Raw genomic sequence first — 21,337 nt, forward strand, 5'->3', positions numbered from 1 at the left:
GGGCAGTGGATTATAAGCAGGAGTGGTTGGTAGCCACAGAAGCCCTTCTGGAACCCTCCGGAATCCAGGCTGGCCTAGACTGCTGGACTTCAACATTCTGGGATTTCTCAGAAGCCCTCAGGACTCTTGGTCCTCAGAGGGTTCCTGACAGCCTCTTCCTGGACCATCTTTCATGAGCTGTCATTTCTACTTAATTTTTTGTTTTCTGGAGCCTGAGTCTCCACGGAGGAAGCAAGAATTTTGGTGGGACCGACCGGGGTGGGAGAGACCGCGGGAAACGAGAGACGGGCTTTTGGCTGCACACATATCTTTTGGATGCCTGAAAAGCTACCCTCTCCTACCTGAGGCCCTGGGGAGGAAGGAAGGACGCCTTCCTGGGCAGAGGGGCTGGGCACCAGCTGGGTGTGTGAACTCAGTCGGGCCACGTCCCCCTCACGTAGGCAGGATGGATCTGGAGGCCCTGGCGCTATTCCGGGCTTCCTGGACCTCCGGGCCATTCTGCACCTCAGTCTCCTCCTCTGCGAAATGGGCCGCCAGCCCGGCACACGGGTAACAGAAGGCAGCTCCCCGGCATCTCCACCCCTGCCTGCCTCCATCCCCTCACCTCCCAGCTGGTCCTCTGTGTCTCCACTCCTGCCCCCAACAGTACTGCAGCCAGAGTGAGCTGTTACACTTGTAAGTCAGACCAGGTCACTCCCCTGCTTAAAACCTGCCGACACCTTCCCATTATAACTCAAAGTCCTGCACGATCCTCCCCGCCAGCTTCTCCTACTTCCCCTTCTGCCACCTTCCCCGTTGGCTACTGTGTGCCAGGCGCCCTCAAACATGCCAGCCTCATTCCTGCCCGAGGCCCTTGGCTTTGCTCTGCCGCTTGCCTGGGACTCTCTCTCCCTCCCCCACCCCTCATTTTCAGGTGGCTGGTTCTGCAGTCCGCTCCTGCCCACCCTTTCTAAAACACCTCCCAGACTGCTCCCCAGGCCAGTCTGGATTATTTTCTTTACAGCCCCTATTCCTTTCTAAAGACATCTTGTCTATTTATTTGCTTATTGTTGTTCATCTCACTAGAATGGAATCCATGGGCGCAGAACTTGCTGGTTCTCTTTGCCGCTGAATCCCCAATGTCCTTATCAGAACCCAACACATGGTAGGCACTCAATAAATATTTCTTGACAGACTGGATGAATGAATAATTGGACCTAAGCAGCTTTATTGCTGTCACAGCAAATAATTTTTGAGGCTAATGTGAGAAAAAATTGGGCATGTATCTCAGAATGGTCAACAGAGGGACTGAGACCAAATCCCTTCACTCAGGAAATGCGAGCCCTGGATGTGGGATGACACTGAGTAATTATTGGGCATTTTTGGTATTTTGTTTTTAAAAGAGCACTTATCTCTTAGGTGTGTATACTGAAATATTCACAGATGAAATATCTACACTTCCAGGAGTGGCTTCAAAATCCTATTGCAGGGACTTCCCTGGCGGTCCAGTGGTTAAGACTCTGCGCTCCCACTGCAGGGGGCGCAGGTTTGATCCCTGGTCGGGGTAAGATCCCACATGCTGCGCAGCGTGGCCAAAAAAAAGATTTAAAAAATCCTATTGCAACGGGGGAAGCAGATGGGAGGGGAGACAGCACAGATTGGCCATGAGTGAGCATTACTGAAGCTGGGTGACGGGAAATGGGACTTCATTATACTATCCTGATGACTTTAATATATGTTTGAAATTTTTCAGAATACAAAATTTAGAATGTTCTCCCACTTTTCTAGCTATGTAGGTTTGGGCAAGTGGCTTAACCTTTCTGTGCCTCAGTTTGCTCTTGGGTAAAATGGGGAGAACAATAGCTCCCCTCCTGGGATCGTTGGGAGGATTACGGAGATAATGGGTAAAGGGCTTAGCACAGAGCCGGGTACACCTGGGCCCACCTGGGCAGGAAGGCACATACCGCTCCACGTGGGAGCTCCGAGGAGTTAAAGAGGGAGCCAGCCGGGCAAGTGCATCCTTCCCTGGGACAGTGCTGGGAAATCCACCCCCCACCCCTTGTTATCACGCTTGGAATGTCTCCCCTGGGATAGAATTCTGGTATGAAAGCACCAGGCTTCTCAGGTTTGATCTTATTTTAAAAGATACGCTCCTCTCTCCTCCCCTCTCCCGCCTCCAGATCATGGGAGATCATGCCAGCTTGTATTTCAAGAGGTGAGAAAAGCAAATGTGACCAACGATGCCAGGAATCGAGACTAAATGAGTTCACAGATTGTGGGCGCCGAGCAAAGCTGCCCCTGCTCGCGTCTTCAGTCCCCCAGGGGTTCTCCCACCCCCTTCTCCGCCCACCCCAGCTTGGAGGAGAAAGGGAGGTTGCGAGGTCTCCGCACCGAGGGAGCCCCCGATGTCGGGCTCACCTTCCACACACATGCAGTCGTCAAAGCATTTGTTGTTCAGGCCTCGGTTGTGGGGCGTGCAGAGGTGCTCCCGGAGGTCGCAGCAGGTCCCTGCCCACACAGCAAAAGCACACGCGGTCAGCCACGCCGAGCGGACCCTCCCTGTGCCCTGCACACGCTCCCACTGGACAGGAAATACGTCATCTCCACGGTGGGGCCATCCCGGGCAGGATGGACCATCTGGTGCGCAAGGCTCCCAGCTGGAACCACTGACGAATGTCACGGCCGAGGCCCCTGGGGGCGGGCGGCAGAGACCCCAGACGCCCCAGATGGGCAATTGATTGATCATGGGAGGAGCGAGGGCGCTGTGGGATTCCCCCCCTGGGTGGAACGGCTGGGGGCTGTCAGGTGTGAAGTTAGCATGGAGCTGGGAGGGGCCTCAGTGATCATGGAGCCAACGTCCTCTTTGGACAGATGGGGAAACAGAAGCCCCCGAGAGGCAGGCCCTAGGCACGGCCTCGCCCACCATGGAGCCAACTCTCAGAGCCACTGTTCAGTTGGCCCAAACTTGAGCCTTTTCTTTCTGCTCAGGGTGAAAACAATGGTTTGGAAAGAAAACAGCCTTTCAGGGAGCTGGTGGTCTGGCTTATCCGATGCCAAATGGCTTGTTGGGTTGCTGTTTTGTAGAATATTCTGGTCACTGAATTAACGAGCATCGTGGAGGTGTGCAACTCAGAAGTCCCTCCGGAAGGCACTTGCCATCCATCGGCCAGGAGAGCAGTTAGCTGCCAGCCTCCAGCTGTTAACACCTGCAGGAGCCTCCTGAGCCAATGTCACACTGTTCCGGAGCAGAACAGCCCAGGCAGTCACTGGCTCAGCGGGGGTGCCAGGGCCCGGCTACCTGCCCAGCAGGGGCCTCTTCTAACAGGGAATCTTTGCTCTGGAGCTCCCCGCTGGGCTGGCAGGCCACTGCATCACAGTCTCCTGTCCATTCCTCCTTCGTTCCACTTTTATCGTTCACAGGCCTTACCCTACCCCCCACCCCCAGAAACCTCCTGCCCTTCTAACTCCCCCTCGCTATCGTCTTCTCAGAAGTTCCGACTGACCCAATCAAGGGCCAGAAGTTTAGACCATCAATCAAAACCCCAGGCCTTAGGGCTTCCCTGGTGGCGCAGTGGTTGAGAGTCCGCCTGCCGATACAGGGGACACGGGTTCGTGCTCCGGCCCGGGAGGATCCCACATGCCGCGGAGCGGCTGGGCCCGTGAGCCACGGCCGCTGAGCCTGCGCGTCCGGAGCCTGTGCTCCGCAACGGGAGAGGCCACAACAGTGAGAGGCCCGCGTACCACAAAACAAACAAACAAAACCCCAGGCCTCTGTTTTCAGACTGTCTTAATGGGCTCAGCTGCTGGACAGGTCAGGATGTCATCAAAGTATCCCAAGAAGCCCAGCAGTGTCATGATGGGACAAGGACAGAATTAAGCCCAAAAAGACGTTAGGAGAGAGAAGTCGAGAGAAGGGTCATCATGATTTAAGGCAGCGTGGGGCAGCGGTTCAGAACCAGGCAGACTCAGGTTTGAGCCACATCCTAGCTGTGTGACCTCGGCTGAAACACTTAGCCTCTCTGAGCCTCAATTTCCTTGCCTGAAAATGGGGAATGATAGGGTCTCTTTCTCTGGGTTGCTGTGAGGATTAAATAGAACAAAGTATGACAGCAACTCTCAGTAAAGTGGTAGCTGTGGTTGTTATTATTTACCATCCCTAAAGAGTCCTGCTCATGTGTCTGGGAACACCCGCCCCCATCCCTACGCAGGTTCCCCCAGCGCCTGGCCTAGTGCCTTGAACACGATGCTGGTTCGGTACCTGGCAGGCAGTCCTGGTGATGGTCGCAGGGCTCCCCTTCAGCCGGTGATGTTTCATTCCCATCACTGGAGAGTTTGCCCCGGTGTTTCTCTGGGGAGAACAGGATCTGTGGTCAGAGGCTGAGGCTCAGCAGGGCAGAGAGATTAAGCACAGAACACCAGGGCGAGAGCGCCCACACCGCCACTCCCAGTGTGGCTTGGATAAGACACAATACCTCTCTCTGCCTCAGTTTTCTCTTCTCTAAAGTGGGATCAGCAGCAGAACAGACCTAACTTTTTTTTTTTTTTTTAAGGTTAAGTGAGTAGCTACGTGGAAAGCGTTTGCCGTGCGATGAGCACTTGAGAGCAGCAAGTCCATTTCAGTTGTCCGTTCCATTGTAGACTCCAGGCCCCCTATCCCACCTTGGACATATGTAGGTCAGGCTGGGGTCACCGAGGCCCCTACCCCAATGGATGGTGGGAGAGGGGAGGGAGCCCAGCAAGGGGGTGGCGGGGTGGGTGGACATACCTTTCTTCTTCGTAGACAGCCAGACCTCAGGCTTTAAGTCTTCATAATCGGTCCAGTCAAACAAGGCCATGTCCAGTGTGGGCATCACCTCCCCGTCGGGCCTGGGATGAGCCTGCAGAAGGGGGTGGAGCGGAGGGAGCTTGAAGATCCCAACAGGTGAAAGAAGAAACGTGGGGCCCCAGGACCAGAGAGCAAAGGAGGGGCTCCTCAGAGGCCAGCTCACCCTGTGCTGGACAGCCTGCAATCCCAGCCCGGGGGCATCGAGAGGGCCGCCCAGAGCAGCCACCCCCAATGTGGGACGGTGCCTACAGGCAGCTGATGTAGTCGGACAAGTGGTCCACCAGGCCCTCTGGGGGAGGCGGGGGGAGGCAGCTGTGTCCGCTCAGGAGGAAGCCCAGCTGCTCGTTCCCCTGCCCCTTCTCTCCCCTGCAGACGTCATCAGCTCTCTGTGGCACTGTTGAGGCCACGGCCGTGGCTCAGTTCCACTCACAGCCCTGGCCACAGTAGGATGTGAACCCACCTTCAAGGGCTGGGTTCTCAACACATGGGCCTCAGGGGCCCTGCGACAGCATGGGTAACCACGAATTCGTCGGAAATGGCCCATAGTCTTATCAGAATCTCAGGGGGGTGTAAGACCCAAAAAGAGAAGAAAGATCTACTGCTAAAAAAAAGTTTTATTTCTTCTACACATATATTTATTTTTGATCATTTTTAATGATTTTGTCTCGAAACAAATTCCAAAGCCCCAGAAGAGGTGCGGTGATGCACCTCACGTTAATTGCAGCAAGTACCCTCCCTCTAGACTCACCAACGGTCGGTGTATCTGCCACGTTTGCTGGCCTGCTCCCTCTCTGTATAGCTTTTTGTTTCTGTTCTTGTTTTCTTTGTCTGTGCCACGCGGCATGTGGGACCTTAGTTCCCCGACCGGGGATCGAACCCACACCCCCTGCAGTGGAAGCACGGAGTCTTAACCACTGGACCTCCAGGGAGGTCCCTTCCATATATCCTTTTTAAAGGTCTGAAGTAGATGGGTCAAAGTGTTAACTAAAGCTTGTTAATTCTGGATCATGGGGACATGGTTTTAAAGATTATCATTCTCTGTACTTTTCAGCATGTATGAAATTCTTCCCCAAAGGCCCTGCCCTTCCAGATGCAGAGACCAGTGTGCTGAGCCGACACTTGCTTCCTTGGCATTCCCTAGAGTGAGCCCCCAGGACCACTGCCTGGCCAGTGGCAGCCCTCCCAGTGGGCCCACTGGCCTGAGCTGGGCTGGACGGGCATCGGGAGACCTGGATTCCATCCAGCCCCGCCGGCCTGGACCAGCTCCTTCCTGCCACTGTACTTCCTGCCACTGCCCTAAATGTACTAAGAGGGGTTTGCATGACATCATCTCAAGGACCCTTCCATCTCTGAGGCCGCCCCGGGCCCCTTACCTGGGGCCACAGGGATGTGACGGGCAGGATCAGGGACTCTTCTGTGGCAGGTGCTGCCTTAAAGGTGGTGAGGTAGAGTATGGTGGGGGCCAGGCTGGTGGAGGATTCCTCCATCGCGGCATCTGGGCCCTGGTCTTCTGACAGCTCCACCTTCTTCATCAGGGAGCTGGGACCTCTGACCAAGGCTCGGCCTGAGACAAGGAGCAGGAAACACAGCAACTGTATCTGCTTGCCACCCACCACCCCGTATCGGCCCACAGCTGGACCCACATTTCCTGCTGCGAACAGGGGGGCGGCAGGAACCACATGACAAGCTATTGGCTCAGCCGACATTGCTGCTGCCCACCCTCCTGCGGGGGTGGAAGCAGGAGTCTGGGGGCAGGACGAGGGGGGAAAGTCTTGGATGAATTTGCAGTGTTGCTGGGGAGATGGCCCAGGATTCTTGCTCTAAAGCAATATTCCAGCAAGTTCAAGTCTGGGTTAGTTGGGTGCAGCCAGCAGTGTAAGTGCAATGAATGGTAGGATTAACCATGGAATGGTTAGTAGGATTAACCATGGAAGGCTTCCTGGAGGAGAGTAAGTTTGAGTAGGGGAGCAACGTGATGAGGCCGAGAGGCATTGCAGGGAGGCAGAGGCCTTTGAGAAGGCTGGGAGGTGAGAGCTCCCTACGTGGTGATAATGACCCTGTTTATTGAGTACATGCTGTGTGTGCTGGGACCATGTTGTACGCTGGGTCCTGCTTTACAAGCGCTATTTCACCTAACCTTTGCAGGAGCTCTGGCAGGGAGGTACTTTCAGCCTCATCTACAGGGAAGGAAACTGAAGCACAGAGAAGTTAGGCAACTTGCCTGAGAGCACACAGCTAGTGAGTATCAAAGTCTGAATTCGAACCCAGGTCCATTTGTTGCAAAACCAATACTTTTAACCACTGATGCTGCCTTCCAAGATATGTGGGCAGGATGGGGTAGGATGAGTGTGAGGGGGGAGAGTGTGCAGGGTTGGGGGGTGGTCGGGAACCAGGGGGCTTCGAGAAAAGCTAGAGGCCCCATGCTCATCCTTGCCTCTTTTTCTCAGGCAAGATCTGACTTTAAGGTTGGTTGGGTCAGTTGGGGCCTCCCCACCATCCAGAGATGAACCCCAGAGAGTAGGAAGGGGACTCGGGGACCACTGAATCTGCTCTATTCATTTTACAGAAGGAAACTGAGGCCCCATCAGGCTGAGACCTTACAGCTGGTCAGCAGGCCTGGGCCTGGACTCCAGACCTCCACTCACCCACTCTCGTGGGAGCGCCCCGCTGGTCCACGGGAGCTGGGGCTGGAGCTGGGCTGGGCTGAGTCCACGCCCCGTGTATGCCTGCTTGCTTGCTGTCAAGGCTGCCACTGCCCCCACCCCACCTGACACGTGATCCCCAGGGGCGGGAGGCTGCGAGTCTAAGCTGGGCAAACTCCCCTGAGTTCTGTCCACCTGGGGGGTCTCAGCGGGCCTGGAAGGGAAGCAAGTCCCAGCTGTTTGCAGGAGAAGGTGGGGCTGAGACTCCACCACCCACCTCCTGCAAAGCCCCCGCCCCCGTCCATGCCTGTGGCACTCGGTCTGCCCCTAGAGGCAGTCATGTCACATGTAGAGACTTGGAAGCCGAGGTTGCCTGCCTGGGCTCTGGCCAGGGGAGACTGGGGAGCAGCCTGCTGGGTGGGGCTGCTGGGACACGTTTGTCCTGGGGAGGCTGGGACCAGTGGGTGGTTCGGCTCACAGGGGATTTGGGAACGTGGAGGGAACTTAAAGGAAGGTCAGAAAGACGAGGAAGAAACCCCATCAAACAAACAGAGCAGAGGCAGGAGAAATAAGGACGTGACCGCTCTCCTTGGTCAGCCGTGTCCAGGTCGGAGGACACGACTCAGCACTGAGAGAAAACTGAGAATTAACTAGTAACGACCACTGCCCATTGTCCCTGCCACGTGCCAGACACCATTCTGGGTGCTTCAGATAGCAAGCCGGCTCTGAATCTACCCTGAGGGCAGAAGGGGCCATGACACTCACTTTGCAGAAACTGAGGCACAGAAAGATGACTTGCCAGTAAGTAGTGGAGCCAGAATCAGACCTGGGGCAGATCTGGCTTCAGAGTCTAAGCTCTTGGCCTCTGCTCTGTGCCTCGGAGTTGATTAAGTGATGTGCTTGGAGGGCACCGAACTGTCCCATCTCTATTCAGGACTTACAGTAGGATGGATTTAGGTCAGATACGAGGTAGAACTTCCTGATTTAGGAGGACGATCTACTGATAAGACTGAGCTCCTATGGCCACATGTCCTTCTCTTCCTCCCATGCTCCACGCCCAGGCCTTTCCCAGCGTCCACTTCTTACCAGATCCCTCTGACTTCAGTGAGACCCCTCCCTTCCTCTGGGGGTCCACTACCTGCCCCCTTTGGGGACTCTGGATGTCCTCCCAGGGACCTCACACCATTGACACCGCCGCCCCCCACTTCCCCTCCTCCCCCGCCTCCCTGTCCTGTCCCTGAAGTCCCCTTGGCCCTTTGGATCTGACCCCTCTCCCCCACTCCCCCTCCCCCTTTCGTTGCAGGGCCCCACCCCCTCGAAGACCTCCAGCTACCTCTGTGCAGTTTCAACCTCTCCTTACGTCTCTTGTGCTCCCTGCCTCGTTTCTTCACCCTCTCTGACCCTGGAGACCGGCTCTGCTTCTCGGGGTAGGGCAGTGTCAGCCCCAGGAGCAGATCCTTGTCCTGCAGCAGGCCTGCAGGACTCTGCCCAGGCAGCAGCCCCCCTGCCCCTGGCAGCCTGGAGGCCTGCCTGGTGGTGGCAACCACAGCCCCATCCTGGGCCCGGCCAGGTGTGCCTGGGTCACGCTCCTTCTTGCCCAGGCCCTGCCGGCGGTGGTGGCTGGTCTGGGGCGTCCACAGTGCTGGGCCTGGGAGGTCGATGTGATTCTCCGGGAGGTTCCGAGCAGAGCTTCCGGGTCCCAGGGAGACTGCCAGGCTCAGCTCCAGTAGCAGGAGGAGGGCGAGGAACAGCATGGGGGCAACGTGGGTGGTAGGCCCAGCCATGGGCGTTTCCCTGCAAGAAAAGCAGGACTCTAAGGGGGCAGCCCTCCTCCTGCTGCATGGCCCGGCTCCCCAGTCCCCTCACCCCCACTATTATAGCCTAGTGTTCCTCAACAGGGATGGAGGGGGACTTGGCCCCCTCACCCCTCCAGGTGACATGTGGCAACATCTGGAGACATTTTTGGTGGTCAAAGCTAGGCAGCACCACTGACTTTACTGCTAAACACCCTACAATGCTCAGGACTCCCCCGTGACAGGGAATCGCTGGCCCAGAGAGACCCCAGCGCCGAAGCTGAGAAGCCCTGGTTTCAATAGTTTAAGAAGCGCCCAGGTTCCAGATCAGTCTAGATTCCTCTTTCTGTACAAACCTCTGCCTTTGGCTAAGTTCCCCGGAATGAGCTGAGTCCCTCCAAGCTCAGAAATAGGCCGATAGTCCCAGAGACTTGCCTCAAAGCCTACATTCAAACAGATGGGATAATAGCACGTGAGCACGCGCTGTAAGTAAGAATCGCGTTCAGCCCTTGGTGTGAATTTCTATCCCTTGGTCTTTTCACCGAGTCTCTGAAGTAGCGCCCATTCTTTCCTGAAGTGGAAATAAAGGCTCAGAGAGGCTGCCACACGGAGTATGTGGCATTTATGCAACTGCTATGCCTGTGCTCTGAGCTCCCACGTGCTGTCCCGGGACAGCCCAGGCCTTGCCTCTTCTTTTCCTCCAAGTCCAGGCAGGTTCTGACATGGCAGGCGCTGTCCCTGCTGGGGCTGGGGAGCTCTGGAGGCTGGACTCTGACCCTGCAGGGTGGGGTGAGCTACCTCTGACCTACACTGGGGACAGCCCGTCTTTCTGCACCAGAAGTGGTGTCTCCTCAGGGGACCTCACTGCTCCCCCCTCTGCGCCAGAGGAAGAGTTGGAACCCCCAGATGCTCCAGGAGCACTTGGAGCTAAGGCTCAGGAGCCTCGTGGCTGGGGGACAATGGGAGTGTCCCACCCCCTGGGGCCCCTCCCCCATAGCCCTCCCCCCTACACCAACCTCACTGCATCCGGCTGAGCCAGGCACCAGGTTAGCCAGGCTGATGGAATTTTCATGGCCTCCCTGGGCCCCCTGCATATTCCATTAGGTTCACAAAGGTGCTTACACAACCGTCTCCTTGTGATTTGTGGCCTTGTAATTGCCCAGGGCTGAGGAAAGGCTGATGGCCTGGGGATGACTGCTGGCTCTCTCCCTCCAGCCCCCTCAGGTCCTGCAGCCCCCGCACTGGCCATCCCACCCCAGGTTCACCGTTAGCCAACGCTGAGTGAGGGGCCCTTGAAGTGGCTGGGGAGGGACAGGCTGACCCACCCTGGGAAGAGCGAGGGGTCTGGGGGAGGGAAGCGGCTCCTCCCCAGCTCGCCTGCTCACCAGCCTCCTGTTATCCTGCTGTTCTATCATCCCCCAACTGGCGTGTAGTGGTCCCCCGGGAGGTGCGGGCCTCTACTGCCCTGGGCTCTGCCCCACCAGCCTCAGCCCCAGCCTTTCCATAATGAGGGCCCAGGGGGCCGGCGCTCAGGCAAGGCCTGCGCTCCTGCGGCAGCCAGGTGGGAGGAGGAGGGGCCCTTCGAGAGGCCTGTCAGTCAAGCACTGTTCTGCCCCCGGGGACCCCTCAAACCCTATTTCCAGGCCTCAGGCAGATGCCAGGCTGCATTGAACAGACTCCACCTCCTCTCCCTGTGGCTGAGAAAGGCTGAGTCTGTGTTGGATGCTACCCTGACCCAGCCCTGCCCTTCGGTCCTGCGGGGACATCACATCGATAACCTGGGAGAAACCCACAGAACACCATCAACAGGGGACCTTTGGGACACTGGCCTGGTGAACAGAATCCCTCCACCTTGAGAGTAGAGAGGAGCAAGGTGGGACACCCAGAAAGTGCAGGCAGGGGCTTCCCTGGTGGCGCAGTGGTTGAGAGTCGGCCTGCTGGTGCATGGGACGCGGGTTCGTGCCCCAGTCTGGGAGGATCCCACATGCCGCGGAGCGGCTGGGCCCGTGAGCCATGACCGCTGAGCCTGCGCGTCCGGAGCCTGTGCTCCGCAATGGGAGAGGCCACAACAGTGAGAGGCCCGCGCACCGCAAAAACAAACAAACAAACAAACAAAAAAACCAGATCTGTTGTGGCTACACAACACTATGAATGTACTAATGCCACTGAATTATAAAATGGTTAATTTTATATTATGTGAATTTCATCTCAATTTTAAAAAACATAGAGGGGGCTTCCCTGGTGGCGCAGTGGTTGAGAGTCCACCTGCTGATGCAGGGGGACGCGGGTTCGTGCCCCGGTCCGGGAAGATCCCACATGCCGCGGAGCGGCTGGGCCCGTGAGCCATGGCCGCTGAGCCTGCGCGTCCGGAGCCTGTGCTCTGCAACGGGAGAGGCCACAACAGCGAGAGGCCCGCTTACCGCCCAAAAAAAAAAAAAAAAAAGTGCAGGCAAGGGACCAGATGAGGCTTGGCAGAGGGGTGAGGGGTGGGCAGCCCCACGTCGTGTATGGGCAGCGTGCTGTCCCTGTGGACACACATGAGGCCGATCAGTGACCCCGAGCCAGCCTCTGAGCTCGGTGACCAGCCTCGGCACTAGTCCCAGAGGACAGCTCCTCTCCTGCAGAGCCAGGAGCTGAAGCCCAGCCCCATCCCAACCCTACACCCCCATGCATCACGACCCCACCCATACTTGCCACCTCTCCCAATGAAGTCCTCTTACCAAGCCCTTGCCAGTGGCCATGGGTCTGTTCATCATACCCAGGAACCCCAACTTCAGTGCCATCTTTGTTCCCTCCCACCCTTTGCACCCCACAAATCATGTACGCAGCCAGCCTGGGGCAGGGAGCGGGGATTTCAGCGTGCAGGCTGAAGCATCTGAGAGGCCATCCCTCTCCTGGATGGATATCAGCCCCGTCCAGCCCCCGGACCCAGCCCACACTGCTGCCGAAGTGCTCTGATCCTGACCCTCTCCTGCCCCAAACTGTCCATGGCTCCCTATCCCTTTCCCATTTAACCACAGACTCCCGCTTGGGTACTCAAGATCTCATATAATGTGGGCCCAACCTAACTTTGCAGCCCTGACTTCTATTTCCTCCCCGTCACAGCCAATAGAGACTATGCCCTGGGCCTCGAGCACCTCCCATCTTTCCTGTCTCTCTCTTCTCGCTGAGGCTGTTCCCTCTGCCCGGAACAGCCTCTCCTCTTCACCCTCATCTCTGTCTCTGTGGAACTCCTGCCCATCCTCTGGGACTCGTCCCAAATGTCCCTTCTGGCAGAAAACTCCCCCCTCGGGGCTCCCACACAGCTCTGCCTGGCTCATTTCCTGCTGGGGCAATCAGCCTTTTTTATAGTCCCCGACTAGGAACCTCCCTGCTGGTCCAGAGGTTAAGGCTCCACGCTCCCAATGCAGCGGGCCCGGGTTCGATCCCTGGTCGGGGAACTAGATCTCACGTGCCACAGATAAAAGATCCCGCTCGCCGCAACTAAAGATCCCGCTCGCCGCAACTAAGACCCAGCGCAGCCAGATAAGTAAATAAATATTAGAATAAATAAATGAAGTCCCTGAGAAGATCTGGGGAAGATCCCTTTCCCCTCTGTCCCTGTCAGATTTACAAGACCCTGCAAATAACAGGCACTGACAGCTATGGATCGGGATGGAATCAAACTGACACCCGAGCAGAAGATCATAAAGAGTTCCCAGGGAGGGTGTGCGTGTGCGTGTTTGTGTGTGCGACAGACAGAGAGAAGGAGGCAGCTAAGTGAGGGCTGGGGATGCTAGCACCTCTTTGCCCTGAAGACCGCATGGAACCCTGTCCCCAAGCCCACAGCATTTGTACTTGAATCTTGGCACATTCCAGCAGCCAAGATGCCAGCCTGGCAAAGAGCCACTCGGGGAACACGGGCTGCTAGAGAAGCCGCACTGAGGATGCACAGCGATGCAGGCTCCAATCCACTCTGCCCGTCTGGAAGCCAGCTGGAGGCGGCCTCCCAGAGCACCAAGCAGCCGGGAGACAAGGGGCAGCAGGTGCCCCGCGTGCCCCACCCCCATCAGCCTGGGATGGTTCTGCCCAAGGTTTGCGCATAAAGCCTGCTCTTCTGGGCCTGGGTCACTTTCCCCCAGGATTGGGGACGCTCAACAGCTTTCAGTCACCCGGGACAAGAGAACCATCCACAGCCCCGAGACAGCCGTCTCACAACAGAGATCTACTAGTGACTCCTTAAAAACTAAACTGAACAAGAGCACTCGTCATCATAGGAGCTGCCACTCCCTGAGCGGTTGCAAAGCCCAGGCTCTTACAAGCCTACTTCATCCGTTTCTTATTGCATCCTCTCAATTGCCCTGCACAGGGCAGGTTGTTCTCCATTATTTTTAAAATGAGGAAACCCAGGCTCTGGGAGGGTAACCCACAAACACAAGGTGACAGCACTGGTGAGTGACAAAGCCCCCACCTCAAGGCCTGGGTTCTCTCTGCACCCCATCGCCCGTCCACTGAGCTTCGTCGGGGGTCGCCTACCTCCCCCACATAACTTCCTGCCATTGCTGTGAGTGCAGTCAGGGCCCCGGAGCGGGGACCAGGCAGCTGGGAAGAGGAAACTGACAAAGGAGGGGAAAGGGGCTTGTCTCGTGCCCTTATCCCGTCCCCATACTGTGCAGAGTTGAACTGCCAGCGTGGTCTCCATCCAGAAGCCTGCGGGGAGGCAGTGTTAATACAAATGAGGGCAGCTGATGGAGCCCGGAGCTCGCTTTGATTCCTGAGCCCCCTCCCCCCTCCCCACAACAGCCTTGCATTTGGGGGCCGGGCGACTAGGGGAGCTCCTGCCCACCTGCCTGGCAGACAACAGTGAGGTCTGAATTCCTCCTTTACTGATCAGCTCACCCGACGCCTGATGGGTTGGACGGGAGAAGGGGGCGGGTAGGGGGGTGGGAGGTGGGAGCAGTGCTGGCTGAAGGGGGTCCGATGGGAATCCTGGGCCAGGAATATCAGTGATGCTCTGATGGAGCCTAGGGATTACGACGCTCAGTCCAGGCTGTGAGCCAGACAACCACCCCCCAGGAGAACTTGGCCGTCAACCCCCCTCCCTGACCCTGCGTCTCCTTCTCGCGTGTGAAAGTGACGCATTTGAGCCACCATATTTGGTAGAGATGTTTCAGGGGTTCTCTAAGCATTTGATTCTAACCTCACTTTTAAAAAATATTTGTTAAGCTATTTTGAAAACTGTAGGTAAAAACAACAGACACTCTCAAATGCGTCCTCTACACACTTTTAACTCGGGTACATCCCCACAATAACCTGGCCTCCTCCCGGGTCACTGCAGAGTGTTCCAGGGATGCGAGGTGAGCAGTTTAAAAGAACTGTTGCCATTTGCAGCTACTTATTGACATGTTCCAGGATTTTCTGGACACCAACGACCAAAGCCTGTTAGAGGCTCGGTCTCATATCGACAAATGCAACTGACATCCATAGCCTGCTTTTATACCATTGAAGACAGCTTCTTTTTTCTCTTTGACTTACTGTAAAATGGGCAATATTGTACATTGGGGGCATAACAGTGGTCACACGGCATCCCCATGGAGGAGAAGCTGGAGAGTCTGACGGCATGTAGGGCTTGAAACTGTATCTGCACGAAACGGAAAACGTTTTGGTTTGGGGAAGAGATTATTGGTGGTGTTGGTGAGGTGCTACACCGCTCATAAAAGGCTGCCTTTATTGATTTTATATGTTGGGATTATGGATAAGATTTCATGGGAAATGATTCGTACTGCGCAAAAAATAATGGGGGGGGCACTAGGGGAAGACCACTGGATCACTGGGTTAGATCAGATGGTCTCGAGGGCTCGGTCTGCCAAGGCAGCCTAGGAATTTATGATCTATAGTGACAAGACTCCTCCATCTGTCTGTCTATCCAACCGACAGCCCCCTGTGGGGAGGGATGACACATCATATCCTCCAGGTTCTGGAGTGAGCCCCCAGGGACCAGGGACAGGTATTGTGAAGTAGCATGAATTCAGAGGACATATTTGTGAATGTTCAAAGACAAAACATGGGAATTCCCTGGCGGTCCAGTGGTTAGGACTCTGCGCCTTCACTGCTGAGGGCACAGGTTCAATCCCTTGTCAGGGAACTAAGATCCCGCAAGCAGCTCGGCCAAAAAAAAAAAAGACAAAACACAGCCATGCATGATGATAACAAGGCCATTCCTGGGCCGTCCCTCCCTCTCTCTCGCTTTTGGAGGAGCTCTGCCTTGCTTTGTCACCTCTCTAACTGTGACTGACCCCCAGCTCCCAGATGAAACCCTAACCCACCGAGCCGCTGGGATGGGCATCCTGAGGCCAGTACAGGGGTCTCTGGGATGACTGGCACACTTCTTTCAAGGGCTCTTCAGAAAGGGGTGCACAGTGCTGGGGGTCAGGGATCTGAACAGGAAGGGGCCCTGATTCCTGCCACTCCCCTGGCCACAGCTCAGGTCTTGAAAGGACCCTCCACATGGAAACATCCTAACCCTCTTTAGCTCATAAGAAACTGGAAGGTAGCTGCCTTCTGCTAAACCTGGACCAGAAGGGACTTCCACACCTGAGGGGCCAAGAAACATCTCCAAGGGGATCTTGCTCCCTTAAGAGAACCCAGCCTTCCTCTGGGGCAATCTGGGAGCCAGTATTCTTAGCCACAAGTGATGAGCTCTCCCGGCTCATGGGGGAAGTGGGTCTGGAGTTTTGTGGCCTGCTGGGCATCTCTGGGGACCCTGACACTAAGGGCTGAATTCTGTCCTTCACAGTAGCTGCCTCAGGCCAGACTGGGCTCTGTGTAGGTGCCCCCTTATCACAGAACTCTTGCCACATTCCCTGCCATGTTTCCAGTAACACAAACATCCTTCGGTGCTGCTGTCTGCCCAGGCCCCAGCTCATCATCCAAACATCCTCTACTTTGTGGTCAGAAGAACAAATCGGACACTAGCTTTCCTGCTTAAAACTCTTCAGTGGACATTTCTGCAACTCATACAGCAGACAAGAGATTAACTCCTTAATATATAAAGAACTCTCACTCCACTCTCATCCCTGGGAGCCCTGGGGGCAGTGTTTGTATGCCCAGAACCCCAGGTCAGTAGTGCTTAGGACAGATTTTGTGAGATGCAGGAATTCTCTCTGATTTTGTTTCCATACCGTGAAGATTTTAGGAATGCTCTAACTTGGAATGATCTGCCTGACTCTGCCCTCTGGCACCCCCTCATGACTTGACTGGACACTTCCTGGAATGGCTGGAATCAGACAATGGAGGTGGCCATCCCCAGGTACCCTCTTCTGCTCTTAGAACAGTGGACAGTGGGGCCACCTGGTAGTCAGCTCCACAAACCTGGAACTCCAGTTGGGGTCTTAGAGCATCTAAGACAGCAGGTTCCTGTCTTCTTTAGGGGGAGTGGATTCCCCCAGGGCTGGAAAATGAGTAGTTGTAATTGTTCAATCAAAATAGTTATGTCCCATAATTCAAAAAGAGTCATGTACCACAATGTTCATTGCAGCTCTATTTACAATAGCCAGGGCATGGAAGCAACCTAAGTGTCCATCGATAGATGGATGGATAAAGAAGATGTGGCACATATATACAATGGAATATTACTCAGCCATAAAAAGAAACGAAATTGAGTTATTTGTAGTGAGGTGGATGGACCTAGAGACTGTCATACAGAATGAAGTAAGTCAGAAAGAGAAAAACAAATACCGTATGCTAACGCATATATATGGAATCTAAAAAAAGAAAAAAAGGTTCTGAAGAACCTAGGGGCAGGACAGGAATAAAGACACAGACGTAAAGAATGGACTTGAGGACACAGGGAGGGGGAAGGGTAAGCTGGGACGAAGTGAGACAGTGGCATGGACATATATACACTACCAAATGTAAAATAGAGAGCTAGTGGGAAGCAGCCACACAGCACAGGGAGATCAGCTCGGTGCTCTGTGACCACCTAGAGGGGTAATAGGGAGGGTGGGAGGGAGACGCAAGAGGGAGGAGATGTGGGGATGTATGTACATGTATAGCTGATTCACTTTGTTATACAGCAGAAACTAACACACCATTGTAAAGCAATTATATTCCAATAAAGATGTTAAAAAAAACAAAAAACAAAAATGGTTATGTCCTCAATGACAGTGGGGGAGAGGAGGGGGATCCTAAATTCTTGGGTTGGGCTCTTCCCAAGTCAATTTGGGACTAGATTCTGTCTCCCGAGCCCCTCCCACGATCCTCCCACCATCACACCTCATCATGAGTCATAATTTCCCTGTCTGTGAAATGGGATTATTAGCCTGTCATGAGATTTGACTATTTAGGAAATGAGGACTTCTGTGTGATTGGGGAAGGGGAGGTTTCCAGGTATGGAAGGAACTCAGGCAGTGTAGGTGGGATGGAAGGCAGCAAAGATGAGCTTCCTGGAAGGGGGGAGGGGAGATAAGAGTTGAAACATCTGCCCTGTGGGGTACTCATCGGTGGATTGGCCTTGACAGTCCTGAGCTAGTCCCTACCCATCTCCCCTGCTGCCCTGAGGCTCTGTGCCCCCAAAGTGCCACCTGTCCAATAGGAAGGGGCCTCTCAGCCCCCCCTAGGCCTCAGAACAGCCAGAGCCCCACCTACCCCTCCACATGCCTTTGTGCCAACCTGGCCTCACACAGAGAACTCTGCCTCTTGACCCCTGGAGCCCCAGGGTGGAGACTGCCAGGGACAGTGAACCAGGTAGTCACCACTTGCTGAGCTCCTCTGGGTGCAGGACCTGGATGCCATGTAAGGGAAACTGCTCTAGTCTGAAGACCTTGTCCCTGCTTCTGGAAATTGCCAGTCTGATTGGGGACAATAGCCCTGGCCCTGGGGAGCTCCCACTGTAACAGGGAAGATCTAGGTCTTGCCTTGGAGGACTCTTAGACTGATGAGACGCGGCTCCTGTCCTCAGGGAGCTCTCAGTCTGAGCAAGAAAAGCAGCCCCTGCCCCAGGAAGCCTCCAGTGTAACAGGGGAGACACTGTTGCCGCCCTTAGGGATTTCCCAGTCTGACAGGGGAGACACAGCTCTGGCCTTGGACATTCCCAGAACATGGGGAAAACATACACTTCGCTGGAGGGAGCTTCTATTCTGTGGGCAAAGACACAGTCCTTGCCCTCCAGGTGTCCCCACTCTGACCTGGCAGGGAGGCCACAGACCTAATGAAAGATTGAGGCACAGATGTAATTATTATTGATTCAAACACAAAAATGTCAGCCCAAATCCATTAAGCTGAGCCATGGGAGAGCACCCCCTGACCAGAGCAGAAAGAGCTGTGTGACCTTGGGCAAGTCATTTGACCTCTCTGAGCCTCGGTTTCCTCTCCTGTAAAATGCTGGAGAATGAGGGGAGGCAAAGGTATACAGAGTGAGTGGTACCCAGTAAGAGTGCAATAAACAGTAGCTGTTGTTATTATGAGGAGGGGAAAGAGCGGGAGTGGGGCTTGGGGGTGGGTTCCTGGAAGTGTTTGTGCATCTGTGCCTGCGTGTGCATGGGGGCAGGCACAGGTGGCCACGTCCTCAGTGCTCGGTGGGGTGATGGATGGCTTCGGTGGGGCAGGTCAACACAGGCCCAGGCCAGCCTGGAGGGGACCATTGTCTTAGCAAATGAGGTTTGCCTTTCCGCAGGGGCAGCACCATCTGCTTTTATTATTTCCAACAGCAGCCTCGGGAATTCCCACCCCCCTGAGGCCTCACACCTCAAAAAAACTGATGTAGGGCTATTGTTTTGGGGGGAGGGAGTGGAGTCCTACCTCCTGCTACATTACAGGTACTCGACACCCCTCCTCCTCTCCTAAGCCATCCTCCTGGCCCCCTATTCTCCAAATGTCATTATCTTGGTTCCCAGACAATTTGGTCGCACCCATCACTTAATCGAGTGACAAAATGCCCACTGTCAGTTCCGGCAGAGGTCAGTGTGGAGTAGAAAGACACCTGGAGTCAGACAAGCCTGGATGTGAATCCTGGCTCCAGCATTCAATAGCTGTGTGACCCTGGGCAAGTCAATTAACCTCTCTGGGCTTCAATCCCACATCTGAAAAATGAATGTTTGCTTGGGTGTCATTTATAGGGTATCAACTACTCTAGGCTTAGAGCTTTATATATTATCTAGTTTATAATTCAGCCCATTGAAGTGGACAATACTTTTCAGGTAATAACAATAGTAACAATGGTTCAACATTGGGACAAAGATTTGAAGGATTTGCTCAAGGTTACACAGTAGAGTGAGTGGTAGAGCTGGGATTTGAACCTGTGGCCACCTGACTCCAAAGGCAGGCTCTTTGACCACGCCTCATGCTAACTCGGTAACTAGTACGAGTACTGACGCTGTGACTTTCAGGGATGACACGTGGTGGGGGCCTTAACCCAGAGCCTGGCACAGAGGGGGCCCCTAAAAACTTGAGGTCTGCAATTACTTTATCCCAACTGCTCTGGATTGTAGCACCAGTACCCCTACACTCACTCAGGGATGTGTCCCAGATGGTCAATGCCAGGCCATGGTGTTGCGGGGTGCGAGGCTGCCAAAGCTGGGAACTGGTATGAGGGGGGCAGGGCCTCTAGTGGCAGGGTCCTTCCTGGGGAGGCCTGTGTTCCATTGGCTACGGTGGCCCACGTGAGAGGAAGGGCTGGGGTAGGACAAGCAGAGGGCCTGGAACAGCAAGAGAGGTGGGTGGCACCTGAATGGGCCAGTGGAGAGATGTTAGTATGACACCTCCCCACCCCGGGAACATGCCCAGCTCGTGCTCTTCCCAGGCTGTGGAGTCAGGGAGGCCAGGATGCAAACCGCTGCTCTGCCACATTTCTGGCCAAGGCAAGTGAAGGTCCAGGTCACGTAGCTGCTAAGCTAGTCTGCTGAACTTGGGCAGTCAGTTCCCTGTCTAGCCGATTTCCTCTGTTCGCATCAGGGACAGAAATCCTCCTCATCTTCTGGAGGCGTGCAGAGCCCCCAGTACCACAGGGACTTTCCAGGAGGCTTGCTCCCCGCTCCACAACCTCACCAGTCTGCCCTAGGGCCAACTCTGCCCCTGGCCTGGCCAGCAGGACCCAGTGGAACCCACGGATAACCTGTGGCTTGCAATTGTCAGTTCATTCCTATCTCCTTGGCCAAGGATTCCATATATTAGAACAAATACGGACAGAGCACGTGCTGTGCTGCTGTGTGCCAGCTGTGTCTCAGGCACTGGGACCCCAAGTGGAACAGGACCCAGCCCCGCCCAGGGAAGTACAGACCACGGGAGAGACAGGGAGGCAAGGGGGGCAGGAGGGCTCCCCACAGGAGGGGACATCTGACCTTGGCCTGCAAGGGGAGACATTTTAGTTAGAGGGGAGAGCCTAGCAAAAGCTCGGAGGCAGTCAGGGCGTGGAGATGATCGGCCCTCCGTCATGGCTGAAACCCAAGATGCCGACAGGGGGTGTGATGGGAGGCAGGCAGCATAGTTAATTTAGTGGAAACAGGGAGCTATGGAGGGATTTAGGGATGCGAAGCAGGGTGAATTGAACGGTGGGAAGGGAGGCAGAAAAAGTGGCAGAAAGGATTGTGAGCAGGAGTCTGGATGGGGTGTGTGTGTGTGTGTGTGTGTGTGTGTGTGTGTGTGTGTGTGTGTGTGTGTGTGTGTGTCTGTGGGTGTTTCCAGTCCCATTCTTGCCTCTCTAAAGAGAAAGGCACTAGTTGCTAGCTCTGGCTGTGGCTGAAAAAAAAGCTCAGCTAGGGGAACCCAGAACTTTCCAGCCGGGAGAAGATGTCCCTCTTCCGAAGTTGCCCTCATTATGGCCCTAAGCCCACATCACTGCCCGACTCCTGGGGTGGTGTGTCACCTGTCGCGATGACATAGACGATGGTCAGAGGGTTTGGGTGATTACACAACAGGTGCAGGGTCCAAAAGACAATCCCCCCCAGAGGAAAGGAAATGGCTCGTGAGCGAGAGCCATTAAAAAAGAAATGGGTGCAAGACAGAGATTCAGAATTGGGAATGAGCCACATGGATGCCTCATGATCAATGACCAGCTGTTGGCAACATCGACACAGCCACATTGAGCTCATTTTGAAAGCAGACACTCTTTTCTTTCTGATTTT

At 55.1% G+C, this 21,337-nt stretch overlaps 1 protein-coding gene across 1 annotated transcript in view; it reads right to left on the reverse strand.

The window, feature by feature from the left end:
• The window catches only part of DRAXIN (dorsal inhibitory axon guidance protein), a 28,419-nt gene that overhangs the window by 5,683 nt on the left and 1,399 nt on the right, over positions 1-21,337 (reverse strand). The window contains exons 2-6 of the mRNA XM_033432946.2: positions 8,780-9,240; positions 6,178-6,368; positions 4,745-4,856; positions 4,238-4,327; positions 2,398-2,487 (exon numbers count right to left, since the gene is read on the reverse strand). Of these exons, the coding sequence (XP_033288837.1) occupies positions 2,398-2,487; positions 4,238-4,327; positions 4,745-4,856; positions 6,178-6,368; positions 8,780-9,230 (934 nt within the window). The 5' untranslated portion in view covers positions 9,231-9,240. The remainder of the gene's footprint in view (positions 1-2,397; positions 2,488-4,237; positions 4,328-4,744; positions 4,857-6,177; positions 6,369-8,779; positions 9,241-21,337) is intronic.

The sequence above is a fragment of the Orcinus orca genome, chromosome 1, assembly GCF_937001465.1.
Source record: "Orcinus orca chromosome 1, mOrcOrc1.1, whole genome shotgun sequence".
NCBI classification, from domain to species: Eukaryota; Metazoa; Chordata; class Mammalia; order Artiodactyla; family Delphinidae; genus Orcinus; species Orcinus orca.